Here is a 26,387-nt window from a genome sequence, read left to right as displayed (position 1 = left end):
TAACTTAAATAAAACTAAACCGGTTAAATCATTGGATGTTAATTGTTTTGAAAATGTAATGCGTCCATTATAACAAGGTTAAACACGTGGTTACACACCAAGGCTTGTTGCAGTGGAGGACGGGGATGAGGAAGAGGAAGACAACTAAGATGTGGAATTATCATTTTCCTACAGTATCTGGACAAAGACGTTAGTTCAAATGCAATGATAACATATAGATCTATATGTTATTACATTCTACATCTTGTAAATCAGTTGAGAAGCTCGACAGACGCCTAATGAAATGCATGATGTCCAAGAGGGGTAGATATCTCAACTTGTGTAATATGTCAATTTAACAATATGTCTATTCAGTTTGCTTTGAATACATTTGTGGAAAGTTGGGGGGGGGGGGGGGGGGACAAAAAACACGTGGTGACCCACCTGATGGATACAAAATATATTTTTTATTTGATTTATACGAAAAGGGCCCTTCTGTCGCTAAGCAACCCGGGGACGCGCGACCACTGCACCAGCTGCTGCACTGCGGCACCGGAAAAAGCGGAATCAACGCAACATAATATTGTTTTTTGGTGGGTACGACGTTACAACGACCGGCGGTTTGTTATCTAAACGTCATTACCGAGCGTTTTAGGGTGTTTCCATCCCGTATGCAATGCTGATTGAATGTCTTGTCTGTCCATCAACTCGTCCCCGGGATGATACTGCAGAGAGAGTGCCGCTAGCTCGGTAGTAGCATTAGCGTTAAACGTGGATGACGGCTACTGTACACCGGAACGTCCTATCATCCGGACCACAGAAGAATCAGGTGTCATCATTGAATCAGTAAGATACTAGATACTATAATACAAACGTATCGTATTTAGCTTCTAGTACAGTGATGTGCACTATAGGTAGCTAGCTTGCTAGAATAAGCTGCCGACAAAAAAATGCCATTACATTTGCGTTGGACAGTTCGACTACAGCCAAAGGGGCCTTCCAAGGGACGACAATCCATCCTTGTTACAAGAAGATAATCGACGTTGCCAAAAGTATGTGTGCGCTGTTCACGGCGTATGCTATTGACAGTCAGCTTTTCAATGACAACGGTGGGACAAAGTAGGAGTAGCCTATTCCAGAATTTGGTTTCGAGATGCTGTTGGATTGTCAAGGCTTTCTATACATGCTCTTGTTATTCTTATGTATCTATGTCAAGTAGACCGTCCCATTTACTATTGTCGATTGAAGAAACCGCAGCTTTCTGTGCGCATAAAGTTGCCTCCACCCTTGTATGATAATGTCATATCACTGAGTCTACCTTTAACAGAATAATGCTCTGATCTCTCACCCTTCAGACGTAATAATGTATGATAATGTCATATCACTGAGTCTACCTTTAACAGAATAATGCTCTGATCTCTCACCCTTCAGACGTAATAATGTATGATGGTGTCATATCACTGAGTCTACCTTTAACATAATAATGCTCTGATCTCTCACCCTTCAGACGTAATAATGTGTGATAATGTCATATCACTGAGTCTACCTTTAACAGAATAATGCTCTGATCTCTCACCCTTCAGACGTAATAATGTATGATAATGTCATATCACTGAGTCTACCTTTAACAGAATAATGCTCTGATCTCTCACCCTTCAGACGTAATAATGTATGATGGTGTCATATCACTGAGTCTACCTTTAACAGAATAATGCTCTGATCTCTCACCCTTCAGACGTAATAATGTGTGATGGTGTCATATCACTGAGTCTACCTTTAACAGAATAATGCTCTGATCTCTCTCTCACCCTTCAGACGTAATAATGTGTGATAATGTCATATCACTGAGTCTACCTTTAACAGAATAATGCTCTGACCTCTCTCTCACCCTCCAGACGTAATAATGTGTGATAATGTCATATCACTGAGTCTACCTTTAACAGAATAATGCTCTGATCTCTCACCCTTCAGACGTAATAATGTATGATGGTGTCATATCACTGAGTCTACCTTTAACAGAATAATGCTCTGATCTCTCACCCTTCAGACGTAATAATGTATGATAATGTCATATCGCTGAGTCTACCTTTAACAGAATAATGCTCTGATCTCTCTCTCACCCTTCAGATGTAATAATGTATGATGGTGTCATATCACTGAGTCTACCTTTAACAGAATAATGCTCTGATCTCTCACCCTTCAGACGTAATAATGTATGATGGTGTCATATCACTGAGTCTACCTTTAACAGAATAATGCTCTGATCTCTCACCCTTCAGACGTAATAATGTATGATGGTGTCATATCACTGAGTCTACCTTTAACAGAATAATGCTAGGTGGGTGATCTCTCACCCTTCAGACGTAATAATGTATGATAATGTCATATCGCTGAGTCAACCTTGATCTCTCACCCTTCAGACGTAATAATGTATGATAATGTCATATCGCTGAGTCAACCTTGATCTCTCACCCTTACCTGCCGACAGACATGAGTCGTTACTGCACCCTGAACAACAACTTTCCCAATGACAACAACCTCCTGGCCCTGGACATGGTGCTGAGCTCTCTCTGGAGCATTCCACAGCCCATCAACTGGGACAACGTGGCCATGCTGGTCCCTGGCTTCACACCCAAGGAGGTAAGCTCTACATGCACTGCACATTGGGACAATAAACATAGTGATTGATTGAAGCTATAGTAGCTAACGGCTACAGTGCGAACCCCGGTCTCCCAGTCTGTAGGCAAGCTTGCTAACCACTGCGCCCACTAAGGAGAGATCGTAAAAGGCTATTAGCCTGGTCTGAGATCTGTCTGTGTTGTCTTACCAACTCCCTATGGTCACTGTTTGGCGTGACGGGTAGCCTCGAGGTAAGAGTTTTGAGCCAGTAATCTAAATTTCGAATCCTAGAGCCAACAAGGTGAAAAATCTGCCGCTGTGCTCTTCAGCAAGGCACTTAACCGCAATTGGAAAATGGTGACCCTAGACTTGACCCCACTGTCCACGTCTGTTTCAGGGGGAGTTGGGATAGGCTAGAAACACATTTCCATTGCACTTGTACACGTGTGTCACATGATAAATAGAAACGCCCACCAATCTCTGTTGTCAGCTGTACTATACCTTAGTTGAGTTTGGACTGCTGTTGAATGTTGTGCCGGGGTTACCGGAACCCAGATGATGTGGTCTGAGGGTTGTTGTTGTTATCATGGTATAGCAGTGACATGGTTGCCATGGTGTTTGTCGTGCCTACCTTCAGTGTGCGCAGAGGTTCGAGGAGCTGAAGAGCACCGGAGGGTTCCATCACGTGGACGACCAATGCAACGCGCTGACGGCAGGAGGCTCCTCCCCTGTGGACTACATCAAATCCACACTATTGGACACCACGGGAGACGTGGGGGAGACGCGGACCAATCAGAGCTCCATCTCAGTGACGGGTGAGGCTGACTGGTGTTGATGTGCTAGTGCATATGTAGTGGTTTGGGGAACTATGTCTGTGATGATGAGCCTGCCTAGCGTAGTAGCTGCTGGGGGTCAGCCTGCCTAACGTAGGAGCTGCTGGGGGTCAGCCTGCCTAACGTAGGAGCTGCTGGGGATCAGCCTGCCTAACGTAGGAGCTGCTGGGGGTCAGCCTGCCTAACGTAGTAGCTGCTGGGGGTCAGCCTGCCTAACGTAGGAGCTGCTGGGGGTCAGCCTGCCTAACGTAGGAGCTGCTGGGGATCAGCCTGCCTAACGTAGGAGCTCCTGGGGGTCAGCCTGCCTAGCGTAGGAGCTGCTGGGGATCAGCCTGCCTAACGTAGGAGCTGCTGGGGATCAGCCTGCCTAACGTAGGAGCTGCTGGGGATCAGCCTGCCTAACGTAGGAGCTGCTGGGGGTCAGCCTGCCTAACGTAGGAGCTGCTGGGGATCAGCCTGCCTAACGTAGGAGCTGCTGGGGGTCAGCCTGCCTAACGTAGGAGCTGCTGGGGATCAGCCTGCCTAACGTAGGAGCTGCTGGGGGTCAGCCTGCCTAACGTAGGAGCTGCTGGGGATCAGCCTGCCTAACGTAGGAGCTGCTGGGGATCAGCCTGCCTAACGTAGGAGCTGCTGGGGATCAGCCTGCCTAACGTAGTAGCTGCTGGGGATCAGCCTGCCTAACGTAGGAGCTGCTGGGGGTCAGCCTGCCTAACGTAGGAGCTGCTGGGGATCAGCCTGCCTAACGTAGGAGCTGCTGGGGGTCAGCCTGCCTAACGTAGGAGCTGCTGGGGGTCAGCCTGCCTAACGTAGGAGCTGCTGGGGGATCAGCCTGCCTAACGTAGGAGCTGCTGGGGATCAGCCTGCCTAACGTAGGAGCTGCTGGGGGTCAGCCTGCCTAACGTAGGAGCTGCTGGGGATCAGCCTGCCTAACGTAGGAGCTGCTGGGGGTCAGCCTGCCTAACGTAGGAGCTGCTGGGGGTCAGCCTGCCTAACGTAGGAGCTGCTGGGGGTCAGCCTGCCTAACGTAGGAGCTGCTGGGGGTCAGCCTGCCTAACGTAGGAGCTGCTGGGGGTCAGCCTGCCTAACGTAGGAGCTGCTGGGGGTCAGCCTGCCTAGCGTAGTAGCTGCTGGGGATCAGCCTGCCTAACGTAGGAGCTGCTGGGGATCAGCCTGCCTAACGTAGTAGCTGCTGGGGATCAGCCTGCCTAACGTAGGAGCTGCTGGGGGTCAGCCTGCCTAACGTAGGAGCTGCTGGGGATCAGCCTGCCTAACGTAGGAGCTGCTGGGGGTCAGCCTGCCTAACGTAGGAGCTGCTGGGGGTCAGCCTGCCTAACGTAGGAGCTGCTGGGGATCAGCCTGCCTAACGTAGGAGCTGCTGGGGGTCAGCCTGCCTAACGTAGGAGCTGCTGGGGGTCAGCCTGCCTAACGTAGGAGCTGCTGGGGATCAGCCTGCCTAACGTAGGAGCTGCTGGGGATCAGCCTGCCTAACGTAGGAGCTGCTGGGGGTCAGCCTGCCTAACGTAGGAGCTGCTGGGGATCAGCCTGCCTAACGTAGGAGCTGCTGGGGGTCAGCCTGCCTAACGTAGGAGCTGCTGGGGGTCAGCCTGCCTAACGTAGGAGCTGCTGGGGGTCAGCCTGCCTAACGTAGGAGCTGCTGGGGATCAGCCTGAAAATTAGAAAATAGTAACACAATAAATAACAGAAAATGATTATAATATAGTATATATATATATATATATACTATTATAATAATGAGACTATATACAAGGAGTACCAGTACCCCTGTAGTATTAAAATAATGAGACTATATACAAGGAGTACCAGTACCCCTGTAGTATTATAATAATGAGACTATATACAAGGAGTACCAGTACCCCTGTAGTATTATAATAATGAGACTATATACAAGGAGTACCAGTACCCCTGTAGTATTATAATAATGAGACTATATACAAGGAGTACCAGTACCCCTGTAGTATTATAATAATGAGACTATATACAAGGAGTACCAGTACCCCTGTAGTATTATAATAATGAGACTATATACAAGGAGTACCAGTACCCCTGTAGTATTATAATCATGAGACTATATACAAGGAGTACCAGTACCCCTGTAGTATTATAATAATGAGACTATATACAAGGAGTACCAGTACCCCTGTAGTATTATAATAATGAGACTATATACAAGGAGTACCAGTACCCCTGTAGTATTATAATAATGAGACTATATACAAGGAGTACCAGTACCCCTGTAGTATTATAATAATGAGACTATATACGGTGGGGAGAACAAGTATTTGACACACTGCCGATTTTGCAGGTTTTCCTACTCACAAAGCATGTAGAGGTCTTGAATTTTTATCATAGGTACACTTCAACTGTGAGAGACTGAATCTAAAACAAAAATCCAGAAAATCACATTATGATTTTTAAGTAATTCATTTGTATTTTATTGCATGACATAAGTATTTGATACATCAGAAAAGCTAAACTTAATATTTGGTACAGAAACCTTTGTTTGCAATTACAGAGATCATACGTTTCCTGTAGTTCTTGACCAGGTTTGCACACACTGCAGCAGGGATTTTGGCCCAATCCTCCATACAGACCTTCAGGTTTCTGGGCTGTCGCTGGGCAATACGGATTTTCAGCTCCCTCCAAAGATTTTCTATTGGGTTCAGGTCTGGAGACTGGCTAGGCCACTCCAGGACCTTGAGATGCTTCTTACGGAGCCACTCCTTAGTTGCCCTGGCAGTGTGTTTCGGGTCGTTGTCATGCTGGAAGACCCAGCCACGACCCATCTTCAATGCTCTTACTGAGGGAAGGAGGTTGTTGGCCAAGATTTCACGATACATGGCCCCATCCATCCTCCCCTCAATACGGTGCAGTCGTCCAGTCCCCTTTGCAGAAAAACATCCCCAAATAATTATGTTTCCACCTCCATGCTTCACGGTTGGGATGGTGTTCTTGGGGTTGTACTTATCCTTCTTCTTCCTCCAAACACGGAGAGTGGAGTTTAGACCAAAAAGCTCTATTTTTGTCTCATCAGACCACATGACCTTCTCCCATTCCTCTGGATCATCCAGATGGTCATTGGCAAACTTCAGACGGGCCTGGACATGCGCTGGCTTCAGCAGGGGGACCTTGCGTCCGCTGCAGGATTTTAATCCATGATGGCGTAGTGTGTTACTAATGGTTTTCTTTGAGACTGTGGTCCCAGCTCTCTTCAGGTCATTGACCAGGTCCTGCCGTGTAGTTCTGGGTTGATCCCTCACCTTCCTCATGATCATTCATGCCCCACGAGGTGAGATCTTGCATGGAGCCTGGAGCCCCAGACCGAGGGTGATTGACCGTCATCTTGACCTTCTTCCATTTTCTAATAATGGTGCTTGCCTATTGTCCTGTAGCCCATCCCAGTCTTGTGCAGGTCTACAATTTTATCGCTGATGTCCTTACACAGCTCTCTGGTCTTGGCCATTGTGGAGAGGTTGGAGTCTGTTTGATTGAGTGTGTGGACAGGTGTCTTTTATACAGGTAACGAGTTCAAACAGGTGCAGTTAATATAGGTAATGATTGGAGAACAGGAGGGCTTCTTAAAGAAAAACTAACAGGTCTGTGAGAGCCGGAATTCTTACTGGTTGGTAGGTGAACAAATACTTATGTCATGCAATAAAATGCAAATTAATTACTTAAAAATCATACAATGTGATTTTCTGGATTTTTGTTTTAGATTCTGTCTCTCACAGTTGAAGTGTACCTATGATAAAAATTACAGACCTCTACATGCTTTGTAAGTAGGAAAACCTGCAAAATCGGCAGTGTATCAGATAGAACAGAACAGTCTATGGGCTGGGGTATATAGGTCCTGGATGACAGCACCACCAAGCGTCCTTGTGATCGAGGGCGGTGCAGTTGCCATACCAAGCGGTGATGCAGCCAGTCAAGATGCTAAAGTTCTATGTCCAATGTAGCAGGCAGTAAGACCTGAAGACTCTTCATGTCTGAATATCTAGGCTTTAGTTCAGGGTCAGGGTTAGTACACAGTCTTGTTTGGTGCCTCCACTCTCCAGGCCTGGCGGTGAACCCTTCAAGAGGTGGCTCGGTAGAGAAGGAGAGCAGGGAGTCTGCAGAGGAGGGCGAGAAGCCCCAGGAGGGGAAAGGGTGAGTGCCTGGTCTAACTACCGTCAAACAGAAATACACTGTTAACCAGTCCAGCTCATGTCAAGGTGATCAAAGAGTTTCATAGAGCAGGATCAAGAACTTAGTCTGCTAACAAATACTCAAATGTACTCTAATACAAAAATCAAGAGTTATTCCTCTCTGTCTCTGTGTGTGTCTGCCTGCCTGTCTGCCTGCCTGTCTGCCTGCCTGTATCTCTCTCCCCACGCAGGCCCAATATGGTGATCCACGTGTGTGACGAGGCTAAGAACCTGAAGCAGGACTTCATGTGTCCCCGTGACCTTCTGATCAACGAGATGCGTTACTTTGCTGAGTACCTCTCTGTTGACACCCAGCGCTGGGAGGAGGTGGACATCTCTGTGCACTGTGACGTGCAGATCTTCGACTGGCTCATGAACTACGTCAAGAGGCACAAAATGGCCGTCGATGGCAACCATGACAAACCCAAGCTCGGTAAAGAGTTGAATATCTGCTCTCGCATCATACGTACTGTAGCTACATACACTGATGCCTGTACAGTACCATACCATCACTTACCTGGGCGTGGCAAATGGTAACCATGGAGACGACAGTGATGTGGTCACTAATAGCGGTGTGCTTGTTGGTTGGCCTGGCAGTGTGTTTGGTCAGTATGTGGTGTTTGTTGGTTGTGTGTTAACATCGGTTGGTTATGTGGTGTTTGTTGGTTGTGTGTGTTAACATCGGTTGGTTACGTGGTGTTTGTTGGTTGTGTGTTAACATCGGTTGGTTACGTGGTGTTTGTTGGTTGTGTGGTTACAGAGCCCAGCAATGTGATCTCAATCCTCATCTCCTCCGAGTTCTTGAAGATGGACACGTTAGTAAGTGTTGTAATGGCGGGAGCTGGGGTTGCTATGGCAGTTCCAATGTACTGTACGTTTCGGGGGCCCTGGTTTTCTGTTGTAGTTGAAAAACGAATGCAAAGTTGTTGAGGTTGGGGAAAAGGCTATTGGGAACTATTGGGAACCTTTTACAACAAAATAAAATATGTTGGACTGATTTTTGGCGAGGAATGAAACCTCTCGCTTTGCCTCTTCCTCTCTGCTACAGTAAATGAACCAGCAAGCTCTTGTTGGTCGTTAAATAAAATGGCACTCATCAACAAAACAGAAAACCAATCAGCTAATAGGCTTCTCTCTTCACTTTAGTCTGAAACAGAAAACGAAGGGCCTTTGGAACGCTTCACTTCCTGTTGCATGGTTACAGAAAACGAAGGGTCTTTGGAACTCTTCACTTCCTGTTGCATGGTTACAGAAAACGAAGGGTCTTTGGAACGCTTCACTTCCTGTTGCATGGTTACAGAAAACGAAGGGCCTTTGGAACGCTTCACTTCCTGTTGCATGGTTACAGAAAACGAAGGGCCTTTGGAACGCTTCACTTCCTGTTGCATGGTTACAGAAAACGAAGGGTCTTTGGAACGCTTCACTTCCTGTTGCATGGTTACAGAAAACGAAGGGTCTTTGGAACGCTTCACTTCCTGTTGCATGGTTACAGAAAACGAAGGGCCTTTGGAACGCTTCACTTCCTGTTGCATGGTTACAGAAAACGAAGGGCCTTTGGAACGCTTCACTTCCTGTTGCATGGTTACAGAAAACGAAGGGCCTTTGGAACGCTTCACTTCCTGTTGCATGGTTACAGAAAACGAAGGGCCTTTGGAACGCTTCACTTCCTGTTGCATGGTTACAGAAAACGAAGGGCCTGTGACAGTACAGCTGTATACTGTACTGTCACATGTTGACCTCTCATAGATGGAGGAGTGCATTCAGTCACATGTTGACCTCTCATAGGTGGAGGAGTGTATTCAGTCACATGTTGACCTCTCATAGGTGAAGGAGTGCATTCAGTCACATGTTGACCTCTCATAGGTGGAGGAGTGCATTCAGCCACATGTTGACCTCTCATAGGTGGAGGAGTGCATTCAGCCACATGTTGACCTCTCATAGGTGGAGGAGTGCATTCAGTCACATGTTGACCTCTCATAGGTGGAGGAGTGCATTCAGCCACATGTTGACCTCTCATAGGTGGAGGAGTGCATTCAGCCACATGTTGACCTCTCATAGGTGGAGGAGTGCATTCAGTCACATGTTGACCTCTCATAGGTGGAGGAGTGCATCCAGTACTGTCACAAGCACATGAGTGCCATCGTGGCCACACCCTGCAACATGAATTGCATCAACAGTAACCTGGCAGCGGACATGTCTGACCTGTTCAGCCACAACGAGGCAGACGACATCACGGACAGAAAAGACAAGTTCAAAAGGTAGACCTAGTGATGTTGTCCTGGGAGACGGATCATGCTGCTTCAGCCAACACCTTTCTTTTCTCCCTTTCCTCAGTAAGTTATTCCAGAAGAAAATTGAGTGTCTCTTCGATCCTGACTATAAGAACCGGGACTCCCCAGGCAACGCATCAACTCTGTACAGGTGTGTGGCAGCTCTGGGATGCGCAACTGTCTGTCTGTCATTGGTCTTATTCATTTGGGCACACAACAGAAAACCTTTTGCGTCACAAACCGAAAAATGAGCGTTTCTTACTGGCCAAGTGTAGGTCCAGATCCTTACCTGTTTAGTCTGTTTGGTTCCCAATGAATGCGACCTCATGTTAACTTAGCTTCACCACCGAACTGCAACTTGTCTTTCCCAGGTGTGCTCTGTGCCTGAAACTGCTGACCAAGGACACAGAGCGGAAGATCTCCTGCATCCCAGGGAAGATCAACATCAACCCTCGAGGAGACATCACCTACACTCACAGCAGGTCCTGTACCACCCAGTTTACACCTTGGTTGTGGGTTCCATTCCCTCTGTGGCCACCCATAGGTCAAATGTAAGCGTGCAGGACTGTAAAGGGTCTATCAGAGTACCACATTTGGACGCCATTTTGAAACAGCAGTGTTCTAGAATATTGGACCGTTGTCTTTCATGCTTCTTGAGTTCTCAGCTCAAACAATTTCTCAAACTGTCACCACATTCCATTGAATGGAGGACGTGTACTGGAGAGTTGTTGGTTGGGATTTTTGGGGAGGTGCACGTTCGGGAGGTGGAGGAGTGCATTCAGCCACATGTTGACCTCTCATAGGTGGAGGAGTGCATTCAGCCACATGTTGACCTCTCATAGGTGGAGGAGTGCATTCAGTCACATGTTGACCTCTCATAGGTGGAGGAGTGCATCCAGTACTGGGAGGTGCGTGGCCCCGCGGGTGATGGTCTCCTAGCTGCGTGGCCCCGCGGGTGATGGTCTCCTAGCTGCGTGGCCCCGCGGGTGATGGTCTCCTAGCTGCGTAGCCATGTCCCAATGGGACCAACACCTCTCAGCGTCTGTGGACTGTGATTTACGGTTGTCGCTTTGGATAAGAACTGGTGCTGTATTTATTTTGGACCTTTATTTAACCAGGCAAGTCAGTTAAGAACTAATTGTTATTAACAGTGGGGTTAACTGGTCTAGGAACAGTGGGTTAACTGGTCTAGGAACAGTGGGTTAACTGGTCTAGGAACAGTGGGTTAACTGGTCTAGGAACAGTGGGTTAACTGGTCTAGGAACAGTGGGTTAACTGGTCTAGGAACAGTGGGTTAACTGGTCTAGGAACAGTGGGTTAACTGCCTTGTTCAGGGGCAGAACGACAGATTTGTACCTTGTCAGCTCGGGGATTGAACTTGCAGCCTTCCGGTTACTAGTCCAACACTCTAACCACTAGGCTACCCTGCCGTCCCTACACTCTAACCACTAGGCCACCCTGCCATCCCTACACTCTAACCACTAGGCCACCCTGCCGTCCCTACACTCTAACCACTAGGCTACCCTGCCGTCCCTACACTCTAACCACTAGGCCACCCTGCCGTCCCTACACTCTAACCACTAGGCTACCCTGCCGTCCCTACACTCTAACCACTAGGCTACCCTGCCGTCCCTACACTCTAACCACTAGGCTACCCTGCCGTCCCTACACTCTAACCACTAGGCCACCCTGCCGTCCCTACACTCTAACCACTAGGCTACCCTGCCGTCCCTACACTCTAACCACTAGGCTACCCTTCCGTCCCTACACTCTAACCACTAGGCCACCCTGCCGTCCCTACACTCTAACCACTAGGCCACCCTGCCGTCCCTACACTCTAACCACTAGGCCACCCTGCCGTCCCTACACTCTAACCACTAGGACACCCTGCCGTCCCTACACTCTAACCACTAGGACACCCTGCCGTCCCTACACTCTAACCACTAGGCTACCTGCCGTCCCTACACTCTAACCACTAGGCTACCTGCCGTCCCTACACTCTAACCACTAGGCTACCTGCCGTCCCTACACTCTAACCACTAGGCCACCCTGCCGTCCCTACACTCTAACCACTAGGCCACCCTGCCGTCCCTACACTCTAACCACTAGGACACCCTGCCGTCCCTACACTCTAACCACTAGGACACCCTGCCGTCCCTACACTCTAACCACTAGGCTACCCTGCCATCCCTACACTCTAACCACTAGGCTACCCTGCCATCCCTACACTCTAACCACTAGGCTACCCTGCCGTCCCTTCACTCTAACCACTAGGACACCCTGCCGTCCCTACACTCTAACCACTAGGACACCCTGCCGTCCCTACACTCTAACCACTAGGCTACCCTGCCATCCCTACACTCTAACCACTAGGCCACCCTGCCATCCCTACACTCTAACCACTAGGCTACCCTGCCGTCCCTACACTCTAACCACTAGGCCACCCTGCCATCCCTACACTCTAACCACTAGGCCACCCTGCCATCCCTACACTCTAACCCCTAGGCTACCCTGCCGTCCCTACACTCTAACCACTAGGCTACCCTGCCATCCCTACACTCTAACCACTAGGCCACCCTGCCATCCCTACACTCTAACCACTAGGCTACCCTGCCGTCCCTACACTCTAACCACTAGGCTACCCTGCCGTCCCTACACTCTAACCACTAGGCTACCCTGCCGTCCCTACACTCTAACCACTAGGACACCGTGCCGCTCTATGGCTTATAATAATGATTTCTGCTCTATTGGTCACATACACTTGGTTAGCAGATCTTATTGGTCACATACACATGGTTAGCAGATGTTAATGGTCACATACACATGGTTAGCAGATGTTAATGGTCACATACACTTGGTTAGCAGATCTTATTGGTCACATACACATGGTTAGCAGATGTTAATGGTCACATACACTTGGTTAGCAGATCTTATTGGTCACATACACAGGGTTAGCAGATGTTATTGGTCACATACACTTGGTTAGCAGATCTTATTGGTCACATACACTTGGTTAGCAGATGTTAATGGTCACATACACAGGGTTAGCAGATGTTATTGGTCACATACACATGGTTAGCAGATGTTAATGGTCACATACACAGGGTTAGCAGATGTTATTGGTCACATACACATGGTTAGCAGATGTTAATGGTCACATACACAGGGTTAGCAGATCTTATTGGTCACATACACAGGGTTAGCAGATGTTAATGCGAGTGCAGCGAAATACTTGTGCTTCTAGTTCCGACTGTGCAGTAATATCTAACAAGTAATCTAACAAATTCCACAACAACTACCTAATACACACAAATATAACAAGTAATCTAACAAATTCCACAACAACTACCTAATACACACATCTATGACAGAGCGTCATAGAATAAATAGTATAAAATACAGTATATACATATGAGATGAGTAATGCAAGATATGTAAACATGACAAAAGTGGCATTATTCAAGTGACTAGTGATCTATTTATTAAAGTGGCCAGTGATTTAAAGTCTGTATGTAGGTAGCAGCCTCTCTGTGTTAGTGATGGCTGTTTAACAGTCTGACTGACGGCCTTGAGATAGAAGCTGTTTTTCAGTCTCTCGGTCCCAGCTTTGATGCACCTGTACTGACCTCGCCTTCTGGATGATAGCGGGGTGAACAGGCAGTAGCTTGGGTGGTTGTTGTCTTTGATGAACTTTTTGGCCTTCCTGTGACATCGGGTGCTGTAGGTGTCCTGGAGGGCAGGTAGTTTTCCCCCGGTGATGCGTTGTGCAGACCTCACTACCCTCTGGAGAGCCCTGTGGTTGTGGGCGGTGCAGTTGCCGTACCAGGCGGTGATACAGCCCCACAGGATGCTCTCAATGGTTTTAGATGACGAGCCTAATTTCTTCAGCCTCACTGCACTGTCTTTTAAGTTTGTCCTTGATGTGTACCCCGAGGAACTTGAACCGTTCCACCTCCCGTCGATGTGGATTAGGGGGTGCTCCCTCTGCTGTTACACCCCCTGGACAGGACACTAGTCTATTTCCTCAGTACACCCCCTGGACAGGACACTAGTCTATCACCTCAGTACACCCCCTGGACAGGACACTAGTCTATCACCTCAGTACACCCCCTGGACAGGACACTAGTCTATTTCCTCAGTACACCCCCTGGACAGGACACTAGTCTATCACCTCAGTACACCCCCTGGACAGGACACTAGTCTATCACCTCAGTACACCCCCTGGACAGGACACTAGTCTATCACCTCAGTACACCCCCTGGACAGGACACTAGTCTATCACAGGGCCTTACCCCCAATTTATCTCCTTAATGCAGAGTGACGAGCAGAACTCCTGACCTTCCAGTCTCAGGGTGGACACTGAGTTGGTTCCAAGGACCAGGCTGGACAACATTGATTTGTGGTTCCAGAAACATGTACAGAATAAAGGAGAGTCATTTCTATCACTACCTCTGGTCTGTAGGCAGGAGAGATGGGAGGTCCATGATCTATCACTACCTCTGGTCTGTAGGCAGGAGAGATGGGAGGTCCATGATATATCACTACCTCTGGTCTGTAGGCAGGAGAGATGGGAGGTCCATGATCTATCACTACCTCTGGTCTGTAGGCAGAAGAGATGGGAGGTCCATGATCTATCACTACCTCTGGTCTGTAGGCAGAAGAGATGGGAGGTCCATGATCTATCACTACCTCTGGTCTGTAGGCAGAAGAGATGGGAGGTCCATGATCTATCACTACCTCTGGTCTGTAGGCAGAAGAGATGGGAGGTCCATGATCTATCACTACCTCTGGTCTGTAGGCAGAAGAGATGGGAGGTCCATGATCTATCACTACCTCTGGTCTGTAGGCAGAAGAGATGGGAGGTCCATGATCTATCACTACCTCTGGTCTGTAGGCAGAAGAGATGGGAGGTCCATGATCTATCACTACCTCTGGTCTGTAGGCAGAAGAGATGGGAGGTCCATGATCTATCACTACCTCTGGTCTGTAGGCAGAAGAGATGGGAGGTCCATGATCTATCACTACCTCTGGTCTGTAGGCAGAAGAGATGGGAGGTCCATGATCTATCACTACCTCTGGTCTGTAGGCAGAAGAGATGGGAGGTCCATGATCTATCACTACCTCTGGTCTGTAGGCAGAAGAGATGGGAGGTCCATGATCTATCACTACCTCTGGTCTGTAGGCAGAAGAGATGGGAGGTCCATGATCTATCACTACCTCTGGTCTGTAGGCAGAAGAGATGGGAGGTCCATGATCTATCACTACCTCTGGTCTGTAGGCAGGAGAGATGGGAGGTCCATGATCTATCACTACCTCTGGTCTGTAGGCAGAAGAGATGGGAGGTCCATGATCTATCACTACCTCTGGTCTGTAGGCAGAAGAGATGGGAGGTCCATGATCTATCACTACCTCTGGTCTGTAGGCAGAAGATATGGGAGGTCCATGATCTATCACTACCTCTGGTCTGTAGGCAGAAGAGATGGGAGGTCCATGATCTATCACTACCTCTGGTCTGTAGGCAGGAGAGATGGGAGGTCCATGATCTATCACTACCTCTGGTCTGTAGGCAGAAGAGATGGGAGGTCCATGATCTATCACTACCTCTGGTCTGTAGGCAGAAGAGATGGGAGGTCCATGATCTATCACTACCTCTGGTCTGTAGGCAGAAGAGATGGGAGGTCCATGATCTATCACTACCTCTGGTCTGTAGGCAGAAGAGATGGGAGGTCCATGATCTATCACTACCTCTGGTCTGTAGGCAGAAGAGATGGGAGGTCCATGATCTATCACTACCTCTGGTCTGTAGGCAGAAGAGATGGGAGGTCCATGATCTATCACTACCTCTGGTCTGTAGGCAGGAGAGATGGGAGGTCCATGATCTATCACTACCTCTGGTCTGTAGGCAGAAGAGATGGGAGGTCCATGATCTATCACTACCTCTGGTCTGTAGGCAGAAGAGATGGGAGGTCCATGATCTATCACTACCTCTGGTCTGTAGGCAGAAGAGATGGGAGGTCCATGATCTATCACTACCTCTGGTCTGTAGGCAGAAGAGATGGGAGGTCCATGATCTATCACTACCTCTGGTCTGTAGGCAGGAGAGATGGGAGGTCCATGATCTATCACTACCTCTGGTCTGTAGGCAGGAGAGATGGGAGGTCCATGATCTATCACTACCTCTGGTCTGTAGGCAGAAGAGATGGGAGGTCCATGATCTATCACTACCTCTGGTCTGTAGGCAGAAGAGATGGGAGGTCCATGATCTATCACTACCTCTGGTCTGTAGGCAGAAGAGATGGGAGGTACATGATCTATCACTACCTCTGGTCTGTAGGCAGAAGAGATGGGAGGTCCATGATCTATCACTACCTCTGGTCTGTAGGCAGAAGAGATGGGAGGTCCATGATTACATGACAGGACTGTATGAGGAGCTGAAGTCCTGGGTGCTGGTCTACTGGAGGATCTGGGGAACCATCAACCACCTCACCTGCTCCCACTGCCAACAGGTAGGGGGGAGGGGGGGGGGGGCTGTTTGTGTGTATGCATGCATACTCCAGGCATTTTATAATGCATCCAGAAAAAAACCGTGTGTGTGTGTGTGTCTCCAGGTGTTTGTGTGTGCAGAGCTGTCCCACTGTCGGTATCACCCAGAGGTTGTGTTGTACCCAGGCATGGGGGCAGAGCAGGGCTGGCACGGGACGGGCATCTACCCCTGCTGCAACCAGAGGACGCTACGCTTTGACCCCACCGGCATGCCCAAGGTAGGACCACACTGACCCCACCGGCATGCCCAAGGTAGGACCACACTGACCCCACCGGCATGCCCAAGGTAGGACCACACTGACCTCACCGGCATGCCCAAGGTAGGAACACACAGACCCCACCGGCATGCCCAAGGTAGGACCACACTGATCCCACCGGCATGCCCAAGGTAGGACCACACTGACCCCACCGGCATGCCCAAGGTAGGACCACACTGACCCCACCGGCATTCCCGAGGTAGGAACACACTCACACACACACTGACCCCACCGGCATGCCCGAGGTTGGACCACACTGATCCCACCGGCATGCCCGAGGTAGGACCACACTGATCCCACCGGCATGCCCGAGGTAGGAAAACACTCACACACACACTGACCCCACCGGCATGCCCGAGGTAGGACCCCACTGATCCCACCGGCATGCCCGAGGTAGGACCACACTGATCCCACCGGCATGCCCGAGGTAGGAACACACTCACACACACACTGATCCCACCGGCATGCCCAAGGTAGGAACACACTGATCCCACCGGCATTCCCGAGGGTAGGACCACACTCACACACACTTGGAGTTGTGAGGTGACCATGCTTTGAATAGTTTGCATCTCACACAATACATATTTTACACATTTCACACTTGAATCTTGTCAAACCGGTGTGTGTCTGTCTGTCTCAGGGCTGTAAGATGCGGGACCACATAGTGAATGTGTCAGACAGTGGAGACTGTACTGGGGACCACCAGGTAAACTCAGCCCAGACCAGACTGCTCAACGACCTGCTACTACACAGAGAGACAGTGTGTGTACCCAACACACCCCTACCAGAGACAGGGTAAGAGACAGTGTGTGTACCCAACACACCCCTACCAGAGACAGGGTAAGAGACAGTGTGTGTACCCAACACACCCCTACCAGAGACAGGGTAAGAGACAGTGTGTGTACCCAACACACCCCTACCAGAGACAGGGTAAGAGACAGTGTGTGTACCCAACACACCCCTACCAGAGACAGGGTAAGAGACAGTGTGTGTACCCAACACACCCCTACCAGAGACAGGGTAAGAGACAGTGTGTGTACCCAACACACCCCTACCAGAGACAGGGTAAGAGACAGTGTGTGTACCCAACACACCCCTACCAGAGACAGGGTAAGAGACAGTGTGTGTACCCAACACACCCCTACCAGAGACAGGGTAAGAGACAGTGTGTGTACCCAACACACCCCTACCAGAGACAGGGTAAGAGACAGTGTGTGTACCCAACACACCCCTACCAGAGACAGGGTAAGAGACAGTGTGTGTACCCAACACACCCCTACCAGAGACAGGGTAAGAGACAGTGTGTGTACCCAACACACCCCTACCAGAGACAGGGTAAGAGACAGTGTGTGTACCCAACACACCCCTACCAGAGACAGGGTAAGAGACAGTGTGTGTACCCAACACACCCCTACCAGAGACAGGGTAAGAGACAGTGTGTGTACCCAACACACCCCTACCAGAGACAGGGTAAGAGACAGTGTGTGTACCCAACACACCCCTACCAGAGACAGGGTAAGAGACAGTGTGTGTACCCAACACACCCCTACCAGAGACAGGGTAAGAGACAGTGTGTGTACCCAACACACCCCTACCAGAGACAGGGTAAGAGACAGTGTGTGTACCCAACACACCCCTACCAGAGACAGGGTAAGAGACAGTGTGTGTACCCAACACACCCCTACCAGAGACAGGGTAAGAGACAGTGTGTGTACCCAACACACCCCTACCAGAGACAGGGTAAGAGACAGTGTGTGTACCCAACACACCCCTACCAGAGACAGGGTAAGAGACAGTGTGTGTACCCAACACACCCCTACCAGAGACAGGGTAAGAGACTGTGTGTGTATTTTTGTATCTTATGGTAGGTTTTGCGTTTAGTGATACTCCCCTGTTCTCTCTCTGTGTATCTATGTGCCAGGCCTGTAGACTCCCCCTCCAGTGGTTCAGAGAGGGGGGAGAGAGGGGAGCGGGTACTGGACTGTGACATCCTGGTAGAGCCGGGGCTTCTGGGACTTCAGAGAGTAGAGGGTACCACCGTGAGTTTACAACTATTTATTTATTTATCCAGGGCAAGTCAATTGAGATCAAATTCATCCTCACAATTAGAAGGATATGTTTTAAGAAACATTAGTGTGTTTTGCTCAAACTTGTTATTTACAATGACAACCAGACCTCATTGATATACTTATCTGGCTACACATCTGCCTACTAGCTACATTACTACAGAACATCTGATTTTAAACCGAACCACACTGCTAACCCTAATGCATATAATCAAACAAACTGTAAATGAAGACAAAAAAAATACATTTTCGTTTTAAAGAATTTTTACAATATATCCAATTTTGACTTTACAGCTGGACTATCTTCAGAAATCACTCAGTTCTGCCTCCAGGGCAAGATTGATGACAATAAATGTCGACCTGCGCTTGATTTGTGGAGTCATAGTTATGCCTATAGTCTAACTCAACCTATGTCAAATAGACTACAGTCTAACTCAACCTATATCAAATAGACTACAGTCTAACTCAACCTATATCAAATAGATGGACTCTCGTCCAACTAACTCAACCTATATCAAATAGACTACAGTCTAACTCAACCTATATCAAATAGACTACAGTCTAACTCAACCTATATCAAATAGACTACAGTCTAACTCAACCTATATCAAATAGACTACAGTCTAACTCAACCTATATCAAATAGACTACAGTCTAACTCAACCTATATCAAATAGACTACAGTCTAACTCAACCTATATCAAATAGACTACAGTCTAACTCAACCTATATCAAATAGACTACAGTCTAACTCAACCTATATCAAATAGACTACAGTCTAACTCAACCTATATCAAATAGACTACAGTCTAACTCAACCTATATCAAATAGACTACAGTCTAACTCAACCTATATCAAATAGACTACAGTCTAACTCAACCTATATCAAATAGACTACAGTCTAACTCAACCTATATCAAATAGACTATAGTCTAACTCAACCTATAACAAATAGACTACAGTCTAACTCAACCTATATCAAATAGATGGACTCTCGTCCAACTAACTCAACCTATGTCAAATAGACTACAGTCTAACTCAACCTATATCAAATAGACTACAGTCTAACTCAACCTATAACAAATAGACTACAGTCTAACTCAACCTATATCAAATAGACTACAGTCTAACTCAACCTATATCAAATAGACTACAGTCTAACTCAACCTATATCAAATAGACTACAGTCTAACTCAACCTATATCAAATAGACTACAGTCTAACTCAACCTATAACAAATAGACTACAGTCTAACTCAACCTATAACAAATAGACTATAGTCTAACTCAACCTATATCAAATAGATGGACTCTCGTCCAACTAACTCAACCTATTGCTTTGCAGTTTTCCCTGTTGAAAAACTGGAGCCGGCAACTGGTAAGATCAACGTTTATTGTTTCCAAATGTAATTGTGCTGCAGTGTCCGTGTCTGTTTACTTGTGTTTGTGTGTATATGACGTGACATATCACAGTAGTGACATAGTATACCTTTGTACCACCAGAAGCCTGAGGGCCAGTCTGTTTGTGCTGTCATTGCCAACTCCTCATGCTTAGTTAATGATCAACGGTGTTAGTCTAGACACCAAACAGATCTGGGACCAGGCTATCTAAACCCTGATATGCCCTCCTTTGCCCTGTGTCAGAGGCAGCAGACGCTGCTGTCTGAGGATGAGGAGTATACCACGGGGTCAGAGGTCACTGAGGATGAGGTGGGGGATGAAGAGGAGGCCAGCAAGAAACAAGGTAGAGTAATTAGGCTCTCTAATTGGTTTATACTCTAATGGGAAAAACTGTATGTCTCTGAGAGGGATGAGGCAGAGGAAATAGCAAATACGTCTGACAACACAGCAGACTGGTAAACATAGAAATCACATAACTAAACAAAAAGAAGAAACTATACTATGAAAAAAAAAATAAGTACATTTTAATGAAATTCTAGGCAAAAAAAAGTAAACTCATCTGTCATTGAGGCAGAGGACTTGTTCATAACAAAACCTTTTAATATTACCAACCACTTTAATATTACCAACCACTTTAATATTACCAACCACTTTAATATTACCAACCACTTTAATATTACCAACCACTTTAATATTACCAACCACTTTAATATTATCAACCACTTTAATATTACCAACCACTTTAATATTACCAACCACTTTAATATTACCAACCACTTTAATATTACCAACCACTTTAATATTACCAACCACTTTAATATTACCAACCACTTTAATATTACCAATTACCAAACACTTTAATATTACCAACCACTTTAATCACTTTGTTGTTGACGAGATTAGCAAACTTAGGCATGACTTGCCAATAACAAATGCTGAGCCTTCATATTCACACTCACACTGACCCCACCGATGAAAAAACGTGTCATAACCCTTGTTTTGTCACTGTAAAGTGTGCCGGTATAGTCAGTCTTCTGATTCAGAGGTAAACAAAACACAGACCCTGCTCAACTCCCACCTCAAAAAACAAGGACATTTAAGGAATAAAAACCGAACAAGTGTAGACCAAATAATGAAAGACAAGCACTGTAGTTTTCAGTTCCACAAAGTGGATGTGGAAGAGGTGAACAAAATGGTTGCTAATCTATAAATAAGGACAAACCACCTGGTACCGACTACCTGGATGGTAAATTGCTAAGATTTGTAGTGGAATACATTGTGACTCCTGTTGGCCACATCTTCAATTTAAGTCCAGAAGACGGTGTGTCCTCAGACATGGAGAGGGGGCAAAGGTCATTCAGCTACCCAAGAATAGCAGAGTAATGGTTCAACCAGCCGATCAATCAGTCTCTTAGAAGTGCTTAGCAAACTTTTTGAAAAAATTGTCTGACCAAATACAAAGAAATTTGACAGAAAATTAATTAACAACAGACTTTCAGCATGCTTATAGGGAAGGGTACTCAACATGCTTGGCACTGACACAAATTACTGATGCTTGGCTGAAATAAATTGATAGTAAGAAGATTGTGGGAGTTGCTCTGTTAGACTTCAGTGCAGCTTTTGATGTCATTGATCGTAACCTATTGCTGAAAAAAAACGTAGTTGTAATGGATTTGCATCCTCTGCCTTATTATGGATTGAGAGTTACCTATCGAATAGAACACAGTTTTCATTAATGGAAGCCTCTCTCATCATGCAAATTCAGTTGACTGTGGTGTTCCGCAGGGCAGCCGACTAGGGACATTATTGTTTTCCATTTTTACTAATGACCTTCCACTGATTTTGAATAAAGCCTGTGTGTCTATGTACGCTGACGACTCCACGTCGGCTGCAACGGTAAAATAAATAACTGACACCCTTAAAATAAGGCTCCAGTTAGTTTTAGAATGGGTAACTAGCAATAGGCTGGTGATAAAAAATTAACACATATGTAAAGCAGTGTTTTTGGGACAAATCACTCTCTCAACGCTAAACCTCATTTAGATTTATTATTGAATTAATGTGTCGATTTAGCAAGTTAAGGAGACTAAACTGCTGGGTGCCACTCTAGATAGCAAGCTGTCATTAAAACATATAGACTCACTGGTTGCTAAAATGGGAAGAGGTCTGTGTAGTTTCACCTGGACTACTGCCCAGCTGTGGGGTCATGTGTAGTTTCACCTGGACTACTGCCCAGCTGTGGGGTCATGTGTAGTTTCACCTGGACTACTGCCCAGCTGTGGGGTCATGTGTAGTTTCACCTGGACTACTGCCCAGCTGTGTGGTCATGTGTAGTTTCACCTGGACTTACTGCCCAGCTGTGTGGTCATGTGTAGTTTCACCTGGACTACTGCCCAGCTGTGGGGTCATGTGTAGTTTCACCTGGACTACTGCCCAGCTGTGGGGTCATGTGTAGTTTCACCTGGACTACTGCCCAGCTGTGGGGTCATGTGTAGTTTCACCTGGACTACTGCCCAGCTGTGGGGTCATGTGTAGTTTCACCTGGACTACTGCCCAGCTGTGTGGTCATGTGTAGTTTCACCTGGACTACTGCCCAGCTGTGGGGTCATAGGTCAATTACAGTTGGTCCAGAACAAAACAGCAAGTATAGCACATCGATGGTCACGGAGGGCAATTGGCGGCATGCATGTTCCTGACAATCTTTCCTGGCTCAAAGTAGAGGAGAGTTTGACTGCATCACTATTGGTCTTTGTGCGAGGTGTTGAAGGTACAGAACTGTCTGTTCAAGCAGTTGGCACACAGTTCAGACACTCATCGGTACAACACAAGACATGCAACCAGAGATCTCTCCACAGTTCAGACACTCATCGGTACAACACAAGACATGCAACCAGAGATCTCTCCACAGTTCAGACACTCATCGGTACAACACAAGACATGCAACCAGAGATCTCTCCACAGTTCAGACACTCATCGGTACAACACAAGACATGCAACCAGAGATCTCTTCACAGTTCAGACACTCATCGGTACAACACAAGACATGCAACCAGAGATCTCTCCACAGTTCAGACACTCATCGGTTCAACACAAGACATGCAACCAGAGATCTCTTCACAGTTCAGACACTCATCGGTACAACACACGACATGCAACCAGAGATCTCTTCACAGTTCAGATACTCATCGGTACAACACAAGACATGCAACCAGATATCTCTCCACAGTTCAGACACTCATCAGTACAACACAAGACATGCAACCAGAGATCTCTCCACAGTTCAGACACTCATCGGTACAACACAAGACATGCAGCCAGAGGTCTCTTCAACAGTCCCCAGGTCCAGAACAGAGGCTGGGAAACACACAGTATTAGAGACATGACTACATGGAACTCTCTGGTAACCCAGGTAACTCTAGCTAGCAATAAAACCAGATAAAACAACACCTTACTGCACAAAGGGGCCTGTGAAGAGACACAGCCATTTCATACATCTTGTATTGTAATTGCACAGTACTATGTATTAGACCTAGATATGGTGTGTATCTACTGATATGTAGACTATGTGTGATGTTTTTAAATGTAGTTCAGTCCTTTAATAATGTTCTGTACTAAGTATTATGTCATGTCTCGTGGACCCCAGGAAGAGGAGCTGATACTGTGGCAGCGCCTAATGGGGATCCTATTCAATGCCAATTAGCAAAGAGGCTACCTTGTGTCCTCTCTCCTCACCTTCTGAAATCCAATTGGATGAGAAGGTCAGAGGGGAGGGACCTCTGACCTCATCTAATGGGTTTTGAGAAGGAGGCAAGGTTGCAAGGACTCAACATCGAGATTCTCCCGATGTCATAAGACCACACTGTATGTCATGATGAATCCCCACTGTGTTTATTGAAATAAATAAATCTAAATGAAGGTGGGAGTAGCCCACTATAGCCAGCAGGTGGCAGTGTCGTATTGGTACATGGGCTGCTCATTTTGAAACTGCATTGGGTTTGTGGACATCTGTCTACAGCTATGAACTATCAGTTGTAATTGAATCATGAATGTATGTGGACACTGCTTATGGTTGTAACTACATATGGGTTTTCTATGTGTTCATTGTTAGCTGCTAAGAAGGCCAAGAAGTTGAGCAAACCTTTGAAGAGGCAGATGTCCTCACCCAATTTCCATCGCAAAGAGAAAGCAGTGGAGAAAGTGAGTTCACTCGTTTACCTCGTTTACCTGAGACTTAAATTATTGCAATTTTCTTACTTTTCCAAAATCTGTTGGTTGTTTACAGACCCCTTCAAGGGACAACACTCCATTCAGGTGAGCTCAACTTCATCAACTACATGCTTCTTCATCCAGTTCACCACTGTATCTCTGAAATGGTTTGTGTTTCCAGAGTGAGTGCCCAGAAGAGTAAGTGGGACAGCTCTCGCTCCATTCGCTACAACCAAGACGCCCAACGAGAGGAAGGTAACACAGGCCTCCGTTAACTTTGTGTGTGTTCCGATAGTTGTGTGCATTCTAATTGTTCTCTCTCTCTGCCTCTCTCTCTCTCTCTCTCTCACTCTCTTTCTCACTCTCTCTCACCCTCTCTCTCTCTTTCTCACTCTCTCTCACCCTCTCACTCTCTCTCACCCTCTCTCTTTTTCTCACTCTCTCTCACCCTCTCTCTCTCTCTCACCCTCTCTCTCTCTCTCTCTCTCTCTCACCCTCTCTCTCTCTCTCTCTCTCTCTCTCTCTCTCACCCTCTCTCTCACCCTCTCTCTTCTCTCTCTCTCTCTCTCTTCTCTCTCTCTCTCTCTCTCTCTCTCTCTCTTCTCTCTCTCTCTCTCTCTCTCACCCTCTCTCTCAACCTCTCTCTCTCTCTCGCACCCTCTCTCTCACCGTCTCGCACTCTCTCTCTCTCTCTCTCTCTCTCACCCTCTCTCTCTCTCTCTCACCCTCTCTCTCTCTCTCTCTCTCTCTGCCTCTCTCACCCTCTCTCTCTTTCACCCTCTCTTACCCTCTCTCTCACCCTCTCTCTCTCTGCCTCTCTCTCTCTCTGCCTCTCTCTCTCACCCTCTCTCTGTCCCTCTCTCTCCCCCAGACCAGCGGCGTATGGTGGAGATCATTGGTCATCTGACTAAGATTAGGTTCGGAGATCAGGAACAGAGGAAGTCCAAGGACACTAAAGACGTGTGTTTTACTGAGTCGATTACAACTTTATTTTTAGTAGCGGATAAAAAACTAGAAAGTTGAAACTTCATTTACATTGTGTTTGTGTATAGTGTGGTTGTCACTGGTGTACCACCCCCCTTGTTGTGGTTGTATAATGTGTGGTTGTGGTTGTATAATTTGTGGTTGTATAATGTGTGGTTGTATAATGTGTGGTTGTGGTTGTATAATGTGTGGTTGTGGTTGTATAATGTGGGGTTGTATAATGTGTGGTTGTGGTTGTATAATGTGTGGTTGTATAATGTGTGGTTGTTCCAGCGTGCAGCAGGGATCTACTCCAGGCTAGAGGCCCAGTTCAAGTCCTCCTCCCAGGCCAGGGGACGACAGAGTGGCCCTGAGAAAACCCTCAGGTACGTACTTACACACACATACAGCGTCTCTCCCTACCCTCCTCTGTCTCCCCCTACCCTCCTCAGTCTCCCCCTACCCTCCTCAGTCTCCCCCTACCCTCCTCTGTCTCCCCCAACCCTCCTCTGTCTCCCCCAACCCTCCTCTGTCTCCCCCAACCCTCCTCTGTCTCCCCCTACCCTCCTCTGTCTCCCCCTACCCTCCTCTGTCTCCCCCTACCCTCCTCTGTCTCCCCCTTTTCTGAATTAGTTGTCCCCCCTTTCTTGTCTTCTTTTAGAGTGAAACCACGCGTCAGTCAAGCTCGAACCACATAGATATTGGAAAGAGGAGGAGGGAAGGAGGAAGACAAGAGGAGGAAGAGGAGGAGGGAAGGAGGAAGACAAGAGGGAGGAGGGAAGGAGGAAGACACGAGGAGGAAGAGGAGGAGGGAAGGAGGAAGACAAGAGGAAGAAGAGGAGGAGGGAAGGAGGAAGACGAGAGGAAGACAAGAGGAAGAAGAGGAGGAGGGAAGGAGGAAGACAAGAGGGAGGAGGGAAGGAGGAAGACACGAGGAGGAGGGATGGAGGAAGACAGGAGGAGGAGGGAAGGAGGAAGACAAGAGGGAGAAGAGGAGGATGGAAGGAGGAAGACCAGATGAAGAAGAGGAGGAGGGAGGGAGGAAGAC

General features: G+C 47.5%; 1 protein-coding gene across 6 annotated transcripts; it reads left to right on the top strand.

Annotated features, from left to right (window-relative positions):
* Positions 1–159: 159 nt before the first annotated feature.
* On the top strand, positions 160–26,143 carry LOC116359743 (uncharacterized protein KIAA1841-like). Of its 6 annotated transcripts, none has more exons than XM_031813169.1 (21): positions 160–303; positions 2,468–2,619; positions 3,236–3,413; positions 7,505–7,595; positions 7,825–8,066; positions 8,394–8,452; positions 9,731–9,891; positions 9,968–10,054; positions 10,275–10,385; positions 16,286–16,409; positions 16,512–16,664; positions 17,344–17,498; positions 18,625–18,742; positions 20,115–20,147; positions 20,414–20,513; positions 24,279–24,367; positions 24,453–24,481; positions 24,558–24,631; positions 25,248–25,336; positions 25,634–25,725; positions 26,001–26,143. In XM_031813169.1, exons 1-21 carry the CDS (start codon positions 225–227, stop codon positions 26,035–26,037), a joined length of 2,253 nt encoding a protein of 750 aa, XP_031669029.1. In that variant the 5' UTR covers positions 160–224; the 3' UTR covers positions 26,038–26,143. The 6 variants fall into 6 exon arrangements, with proteins under 6 accessions (XP_031669029.1, XP_031669033.1, XP_031669031.1 ...); XM_031813173.1 differs by lacking the exon at positions 160–303 and adding an exon at positions 477–572; XM_031813171.1 differs by lacking the exon at positions 160–303 and adding an exon at positions 585–825.
* Positions 26,144–26,387: the final 244 nt, after the last annotated feature.

The sequence above is a fragment of the Oncorhynchus kisutch genome, unplaced genomic scaffold (genome assembly GCF_002021735.2).
Source record: "Oncorhynchus kisutch isolate 150728-3 unplaced genomic scaffold, Okis_V2 Okis04b-Okis11a_hom, whole genome shotgun sequence".
NCBI classification, from domain to species: Eukaryota; Metazoa; Chordata; class Actinopteri; order Salmoniformes; family Salmonidae; genus Oncorhynchus; species Oncorhynchus kisutch.
The sequence above is the reverse complement of the archived record's forward strand: the minus strand, read 5'-3'. Positions and strand labels throughout refer to the sequence as shown.